We start from the raw sequence: 8,838 nt of genomic DNA on the forward strand, positions 1-8,838 counted from the left end.
TTTACAGATAATGTTTTTAAAGATCCTACTTGTATTTCTCATTGGGAAAGTAATGGTTTTAATGTTGAATGGAAACAAGTATGGAAATCTGTATCTATGAAAAGTTCTGAATGTATAGATAATGATTTTAAAATCGTACATAATATAATTTGGAATAATCTTAAATTGTACAATATTAACATATTAGATAATCCTTGTTGTAAATTGTGTAATGATTTATCAGATGAAACACTTCTACATATGATTTTTAAATGTACATCAATTAAGCCTCTTTTAAATATGATTCAAGATATGTTAGAATATTTCTCTCAAAATACTGGTTTTACTTATGATCAGTTTAAATATTGGATGATTTTTGGTTATCCTATTAGAAAAGAAAATAATAATGTATTTCTTATTTTAGTATTTTCAATAGCTACAATTAGTATTATTAGAAGGCGAACTTTATACAATAAAAATGGTATAATAGTTAATGTATGTACCTTATTTAAGAGAATGTTTATAAATTATATTAAAAATTTAAAGTACTATTTACAAATGAAAGGTTTTGGACATAAGTTCACTCTCATGTTTTTATCACATCCTTATGTTAAACTGGATGGTGATAATGTTTATGTAAATATAGATTAATTCATTTTGAAGCAATATGTGATTTATAATAATTATAATTTATCTATTATTCCTGTACTATTTTAACATTCAAATATATGTGATATTTTAATGATGATTTTAATGTAAATATGTAGTCAGTAAAAAAATTTTACAAGATAAAAAAAAAAACAGTTCTCGTCCGATCACTGAAGTTAAGCAACGTCGGGCTCGGTTAGTACTTGGATGGGTGACCGCCGGGGAACACCGAGTGCTGTAGACGCCCTTTTGCACCTATTTTTACGCTTGGATTTGCATTTTCACTCTTGGAAGGCTGAGTCTCGATCGCGTGGGCCATTTAGACCAGTTCCTGGCCTGGACAAAATTTTTGGGCTGAAATTAATTTTTCTGTGTGTACCGTAGCGTATTATATGGCCAAAGACTCGCCTGAAACATTGCTGTCTTACGTCTACGGCCATACCACGTTGAAAACACCAGTTCTCGTCCGATCACTGAAGTTAAGCAACGTCGGGCTCGGTTAGTACTTGGATGGGTGACCGCCTGGGAACACCGAGTGCTGTAGACGCCCTTTTGCACCTATTTTCACGCTTGGATTTGCATTTTCACTCTTGGAAGGCTGAGTCTCGGTCGCGTGTGGGCCATTTAGACCAGTTCCTGGCCTGGACAAAATTTTTGGGCCGAAATTAATTTTTCTGTGTGTACCGTAGCGTATTATATGGCCAAAGACTCGCCTGAAACATTGCTGTCTAACGTACGTCTACGGCCATACCACGTTGAAAACACCAGTTCTCGTCCGATCACTGAAGTTAAGCAACGTCGTGCTCGGTTAGTACTTGGATGGGTGACCGCCTGGGAACACCGAGTGCTGAAGACGCCCTTTTGCACCTATTTTCACGCTTGGATTTGCATTTTCACTCTTGGAAAGCTGAGTCTCGATCGCGTGTGGGCCATTTAGACCAGTTTCTGGTCTGGACAAAATTTTTGGGCCGAAATTAATTTTTCTGTGTGTACCGTATCGTATTATATGGCCAAAGACTCGCCTGAAACATTGCTGTCTAACGTCTACGGCCATACCACGTTGAAAACACCAGTTCTCGTCTGATCACTGAAGTTAAGCAACGTCGGGCTCGGTTTGTACTTGGATGGGTGACCGCGTGTGGGCTATTTAGACCAGTTCCTGGCCTGTACAAAATTTTTTGGCCAAAATAAATTTTTTTGTGTGTACCATAGCCTCCACTAAAATATTTTATACAAATGATTGTAATGTAGTCCAGGCTATATTCCCTTTTGGGGTTTTTGCATGCCTATTTTTGGGTAAAGGCTATTTTTAGAAATCTTCTTTCTCTCTCTCTTTTGGGGTTTTTGCATATTTTGAGGTAATTTTTCGTCTAGATTTGGAATTTTGATGTCTGAAATTGCATTATCTTTAAGATTTTGTGAGATGATAAGAGACCTAAAGGCGGAAGGCTAAACCCTAGCGGATGAGTATAACCGGTAGTAGTCTACTTTCAATTTTAGTAGCTCAAAACTTACTTGGTCATTATATATTGAATGTTTTAGGAGACATTGAGGATTGGTCAGGCTTTCTTTCGAAATATTGGAAAGATTTCAACGAGATTTCTGGAAAAAGTTGTAGACGGTTGAATTTCGTGTTTTAACATGGGAAGAGATGGCAAATGAATTAGTGGAGTGAGTCAATTTATTCAATTTCAATAGTTAAAGGGAGGGAACTGATTACAATTGTTATCTCAAAGCACATTTGTAAAATAATTTGTCGGAATTACTTGAAATGTACGAAAATCGCACAATTCTTCCAAAAATACCCCAAACTAGGAATTTTACTATGTATGTCAATTTTATTATGTAGAGTCTCAAAACTATATGCGCGTCGTCTTTTTAACTTTCAACGGTGGGTAATTCTTGACACACAATATTAATTATGTTGTTTGGATTTCGTGTTTCGTTTTGCGGTTTCGATCGTTAGATTAAATTTCATTTATTTCAATATGGTAATGATGACGACCATAGACTACAATTTCTTAAGGTTTTATTGTGACAGAACAGAAGTAGGACCTTAACAAATAATACAACAGCTGCATTACTTAGTTTTATTTTCCACTACAACAGGAACCGCTACAACAACATGGACATCGCTTTTGTCGGCTCAATATCGCATCTTTCATAATATTACTTCTTTCTGAAACAGTAAATAGACCTTTAATTTCTGATATCTGCAATTGTTTGTTTGTGCCTTAAATTTTCGTCGTTCATTATTACCCATTTTTACTCTTCAACATGGAACATTAAGTCCGGCGCACAAACGAGCCATCAGCTCAGGCAGAATTCAATCGTCCACCTCTCCTTAAGGCGAATAATTCCGTGTGCGGGAAATTTTTTTTTAAAGATTTTGGTCATTCGTGGCGAAAAGTTGAAAATCCAATGTGTTTGATAATTTTTTCCACGAATCAGTGCTACCTTCTATAAAATGCCTATACTTCTTTTCTTATTCATATCTTTAAATTGACTTACCTGACACTGGTAGGTTCTCATATGCAACAGGGTTTGTTGACACCATGTCAGGTGCCGTTGTCAAGCACATTAAGATAGCTATCAATATAATCACCTTCATGTCGCGCTTCTCTGTTTCTAGAATAAAAAGGTCCATATGAATACTTATTCTTCCTGGTGTAGACCTATGTTTTGATAAGTTTCAAGATGACTATACACATTTTACCACGGACAATAATAACGAGTATTAATGTTCTTAATATGAAAACAAAACAATAGAAATAAAATCTAATTTAAATTTATATTCTAAATTATTAATTACAATTAACATTTCTTATTACTGACATAAGTTAGTATTCTAAATTGCTATTAATATTCTAATTAATAATTGACAACTTCAAATAATATCAGGAATTCACTTCCGATTGAGCAGAAATCGCATCTGGTTTTATTACCGTAATATTGTAGCAGAAAACAAACAATTTCGTATCCACCAGTCGGAAAAAGGAATTATAATTTTTCATTCATTACAACTATTCCAATGGCAAAAACACATTTTCTGATTAAGTCACATTTAATAAAATAACTTACCTGCTTCGTTAAAGAGTTCAAAGTGTACAGTATTAAATCAATAGGGTTAAGTAGATTTATTAATGGTCAATAAAAGTAAATCGCACTTAACAAATGGTACTCGTACAGCAGCTTTTAGGTAGCTACAAATGTAATCAATTTCCAGGAAATAGAGGGTGGCATGGCCAAATAAATACTGCTTGACTATGTTCTGAATGTGGATAATCCGAAAGGACACCTTGTCCAAGAGGGGAAAGTACGCCTTTGTCAGGCGTGTGACACCTTCCTTATATCTTAGTTATAGAGGTGGAACTCATTTAATTCATGGTCTTGAACTCGAAGCTCAATCGAATATGATATTGCTAGAACAGTATGCCATGTACATCAGGTGATTGATGCATCTATTGAAATCCTTGCAGAATTCTGAAATCTCTTATACTTAGACAATTTTTAAGAAACAAATCAGAATGCTTTATGGCAACCAAAATGAATTAATACTGTGTACGAGATACGCGTCAGTAACAGGTTGTTGTTTATTATTTAATCATTATAAATAAAAATTTACACAAAACATTTTGGATTGTACATTACTGACTGATGACTGGAAGAAAAATAAGAAAAAGAATTATTGGAATATGATGTTTTTCAAGTTGTGACGTTACTGAAAATATGAATAAATAAAAAACGAAGGTTCTATGAAAAGGTAAGATTTTAAGTTTTTGTTAATAGATAATACTTTAGATATACCTTGGATATTGGGATGTTGAGTCCGGTTAATATTGTTGAAGGGGCTGTGTTGTATGTTAATAGTCCTCGAAGATATGGCGATCTAATCTGGAAGACAGGAACACATCGAGTTTGCCATGAAATTGCGAAACCATTTGACAACTACTACCTAGACATCTTCATAAACGTTAGGAAAGCACAGTTACCACGTCAGTTTCCTTTCACGACGCTCTAATAGTACGGGTATACGTAATCGTCGTCGAATGGGCCGACGGGCGCCACGAACTGGAGACAAATAGCTGGTATGCCCTTAGATTTAAGCTACCTAGATCGTACATAGTATAAGTACTAAAATCATAATCAATTTAAGAGATTGAAATGTCAATTACAGTAGGATATAGATATGAGTGTGATAATTTTACTGATACTGGTGTGTCTATTGACCTATCCACAATCCTTAAAGACATATCCACAACCGAACCTATATAAGTACGGTAGGTATAAACTTTTATCCACCCACATGAAATGGGAGGCGTATATTGTCGTCACCCATGTCCGTCGGCCCGTCCTTCCGTCGAGTAGTTTCATTTCAAGGGAAAAATCCAACCAATCTATGAACTCCCAAAAAAACAAGACCTAAATTCCCTACATTTCATAAATTCCCTACATTTCATAAATTCTTACAGCAAAACACCTTACATTTCATAAATTCTTACATTTCATACACCAAAAACATCTCCAATCAATTTCCTACATTCCATCAAAAAAAAAGCATATTAAAATAACTCTTTTTTTGAAATTTTCTACTCAAATTTTAAACCTTAAAAAAAAAAATAAAATACTAGATCCAATCTTTAGATTATACGATCCAATTCGTTATTCATTTAACAAGAAAAAAGAGGATTATATTATCATCTCACCAACTGTTGGTTCTAAATCCCAATTGAATGATGGTGGTAGAATTACCTTCGAAATAAATTCATTATCGAATTGGTTGCTTCTTTCCGATGCTTATTTCAGATGCGATTTCAAAATGAAAGATGGAACTCCCAATGAAAATCGTGTTCCACAAACAAATACAACGTTAGAAAACAATTTCTTTCCATCTTTATTTAGCAAGATGGTTTTGGAAGCTGGTTCAAATCCGATAGAAACAATCAAAAATCCTGGGGAATTCGACACAATGTTGAAAACAGTTTTATATCCTAAAGATGTCGATTCAGTCTCAGGTTGGATACCCGATGTTGGCGATGGAAGTGTTTTAAAAGAACCGGTAAGAAATCTTGCAAATGATGCCGATTTAGCTAGAGTGAGAGTTGTTGCTCGAAACACGATAGAAAGAGTATTACGAGCAGTTAATCATGGATTCGAAAAACGAGTACTTCAGTATAATAATGTTGTTGAGAATAATAGGTGGGGTAATTACGTAAATTGGAAATTATATCCTTTATCGGTCTGTTGGAACATAGAAAAGTTTCCCTAGGGTTACCATATAAAATTCATCTACTAAGAGAAATCAACGATGATAAGATATTCTTTTGAGAGAATGGTTCAGATGCAAAATTAGAAATAACGAATCTCCAACTTTTCATACCCGTAATAACACCATCAATTGAAGTAGAAACGAGAATATTCAACTCGTTAACTAAAGATATTGAAATAGCTTTTCTTCATCGCAATACGGTGGGTAGCATGACTTTAACTGGAGAAACCACCACATGGCCAATCACTAACACTATTAAACCAGCAAGATATTTAATGGTTGGTTTCAAGAACTTACCAGATTCTCAAACGAATAACAATAATGTCTTTAGAGTGGCAATGAACCAAACTCAAGATCCTTTAATCCATAAAGTTCAAGTAAGATTAAATAACGATAATTATCCTAACCAACCTTTAACAATTAATCCAACCACAAAGGATTATAATGAATTGTATAGAAACTATAAAAATATGTGTGAATTATTTGGAAATCTACCCCAGTTTGAATATGTAGATTTTGCACTTAATCATCCAATCTTCTGTTTTGATCTATCAGCTCACCAAGAAGATCTTTTCAAAACAGGAGTGAACATAAATATTCATATTGAAAAAACACAAGGAGATGTAACAGGTTATTGTTTATTATTGGAAGAAGCAAAACATTTAATTAAAATAGCAGATAGAAGAATGATAAGAATTGAGTAAAAAATACACCTTTAAAAATGAAACCAGAAACTTTAGTCAAGAAAATAATAGAAGCTATAAAAACAGCTTCACCAACTACAATAACTTATAATGGTAAAAAAATCAGCATAACTAAAAAACTTATTGATAAATATAAATATTGTAAAGTCAGAGACGATATAGACTTGGAAAGAATTGACGCGAACGCAAAAGAAGGTGGATTTATATTTTTCCTACCTTTAATATTTAGTGGACTTATTGCAGCCGATACAATAGCTGGTGCTACAGCTGGTGGAGTAAGCGTTGCCAACGAAAAGAAAGCAGCTGCATTAACTGCAGCCGAAGAACATAGACATAATTTAAAAATTGAAAAGTTGGCAGTAGAGGTTAAAAAACCTAAAACGGAAAAGAAAGGTTCAGGAGTGGGAGAAATGATAGGCACAATGAAAGAATTTGGAAAAAGATTTAGTGAAGAAACCAAGAAAACTGTTAAACAAGGATTAAATAAATTAGTAGATAGTATTGACACAGGAGAAATCAAAGTCAAACATAAGGGTAATGGAATATTTTTAAAAAACATACGCACTGGAGAAGGAATATATCTTTCGAAGTATAAAGGAGAAGGAGTTATTTTTGGAACAAATTAAAATAATAAAAAATGGGTAAAAAATTTAATCATTTACAAATATTTCCTAATAACCCAATGCTCATGTGTATATGCGGTAGTTCCGGTTCTGGGAAAACTCATCTCACTTTTAACATGTTGTCAACACCAAACCTTTTTGATTTCGATTCTTTGTATATCTACACAACAACACCAGAGCAATCGTATTATCAATTTCTCAAAGCTTTAGAATATCTACCAAAGAGAGATGTTCAAGACCTATTTCAATATTACGAAGAAAACGAAGAAGAAGTGGAATAAAAGATTTCATAGATAACTACATCGAAGGAAAGAAACCAACGGATATAAAAGTTTTTCTTACAAAAAATGTTAATGATCTAGATTTGTCTCAAATTGATAGCGAGCAAAAGAACTTACTAGTGTTTGACGACTGCGTTGCGCAAAGAAATCAAGCCGTTCAACAAGAATTCTTCACGAAAGGAAGACATCACAACTGTCACTGCATATACCAATCCCAATCTTTTTACGGGATGGATTCTATGTTCATTAGAAAAAATGCGAATTGTTTTTTATTATTTGAATTAAACGACAAAGATTTATCTCAAATCGTTCAATCGATAAATCACGGAATGGACAGAGATACATTCAAAAAATTTGGAGAAATCCAGATGATTATGGATATGTATTTGTAAATACTAGAAAACCTGCGGGTGAAAGAGTTATAATCGACATTTCATTTCTTTAAAAATTGGAATAATAGAAATAGAGAATATATCAAAGCTAAGAATAAAATAAAGACCCAAGTTGAAAATAACAGATTACAACAACTCGGATTAACAAATCTACAAACTCTATTTCAACCCATATTAAAATCTCAAGAGGATATTAAAAGGAAATTAGAATATAAACCTTCTATAGAACCTACACCTCCTATAGAGCCTCCCAAAGCGATTGGATATCATGGTATTATAATTAGGACAGTAGATGATGTCAAAACTTATTTTTCAAACCCTGACCCAGATTTACCAAAGAGCATTTCACCAATCATTGATGAAGCAGGGTTACGGTTTAATGGATTTAGAATAAGATTTAGGGCAAATACCCCAAAATTTATAATCGATACAAAAGATTATATATACACATTAACGAAAGGATTAATAGATTTAATGAATGGCGAGGATGTTGGTATTGCCGATTATAAGGATTTAGTAACATACTCAAAATTTCTAGATGCAATAAGAAAGTCAGGACCCGAAACAAGAAGATCGAAAGAAGTTAAAATATATAAAAGAGTAATTGAATCAGATGATTATGCAGAAGATTATCCACCAATCACACAAGAAATAGACGAATTCGAAGATATGGTATCTGGAGAAGGTATAACGTTTTTATCCGACAACAACGAAGAATTGCTTAATAGATTACGAGTGATATTAGCGGCAATGAAAGAAGGTCATCGATCGCACAGACAATATAATGAAGTGAATTGTATATTAAAAAGACTCCTAGAGAAAGGTATCATAGATAAAAATGATTATAAAAGCGTGATTAAAAATGTCAAATAAAGAACAACTATTCGTCATCACCTCGAATAAATCAGATATTAAATTATCTCTAGACTATGAGTACGAACT

At 33.4% G+C, this 8,838-nt stretch overlaps 4 protein-coding genes across 4 annotated transcripts in view; 3 read left to right on the forward strand and 1 right to left on the reverse strand.

Moving 5' to 3' along the window:
• Window positions 1–630, forward strand: part of LOTGIDRAFT_162192 (hypothetical protein) — a gene marked incomplete at both ends in the record, with an annotated part of 12,270 nt that extends 11,640 nt beyond the window's left edge. Inside the window, one exon of the mRNA XM_009058159.1 lies at window positions 404–630. Within this exon, the coding sequence (XP_009056407.1) occupies window positions 404–630 (227 nt within the window). The remainder of the gene's footprint in view (window positions 1–403) is intronic.
• A 357-nt stretch (window positions 631–987) lies between these two features.
• On the reverse strand, window positions 988–1,182 carry LOTGIDRAFT_120098 (hypothetical protein; the record flags this gene model as incomplete). Its single annotated transcript, XM_009058160.1, has 1 exon — window positions 988–1,182. A coding segment is annotated over one exon (195 nt), but the record flags the coding sequence as incomplete, so codon positions are not given.
• Window positions 1,183–5,446: 4,264 nt separating this feature from the next.
• On the forward strand, window positions 5,447–5,896 carry LOTGIDRAFT_162193 (hypothetical protein; the record flags this gene model as incomplete). Its single annotated transcript, XM_009058161.1, has 1 exon — window positions 5,447–5,896. The coding sequence occupies one exon, from the start codon at window positions 5,447–5,449 to the stop codon at window positions 5,894–5,896; it is 450 nt and encodes a 149-aa protein (XP_009056409.1).
• Window positions 5,897–6,617: 721 nt separating this feature from the next.
• LOTGIDRAFT_162194 (hypothetical protein) lies at window positions 6,618–7,226 on the forward strand (the record flags this gene model as incomplete). Its single annotated transcript, XM_009058162.1, has 1 exon — window positions 6,618–7,226. The coding sequence occupies one exon, from the start codon at window positions 6,618–6,620 to the stop codon at window positions 7,224–7,226; it is 609 nt and encodes a 202-aa protein (XP_009056410.1).
• Window positions 7,227–8,838: the final 1,612 nt, after the last annotated feature.

The sequence above is a fragment of the Lottia gigantea genome, assembly GCF_000327385.1.
Source record: "Lottia gigantea unplaced genomic scaffold LOTGIsca_33, whole genome shotgun sequence".
Lineage (NCBI taxonomy): Eukaryota > Metazoa > Mollusca > Gastropoda > Lottiidae > Lottia > Lottia gigantea.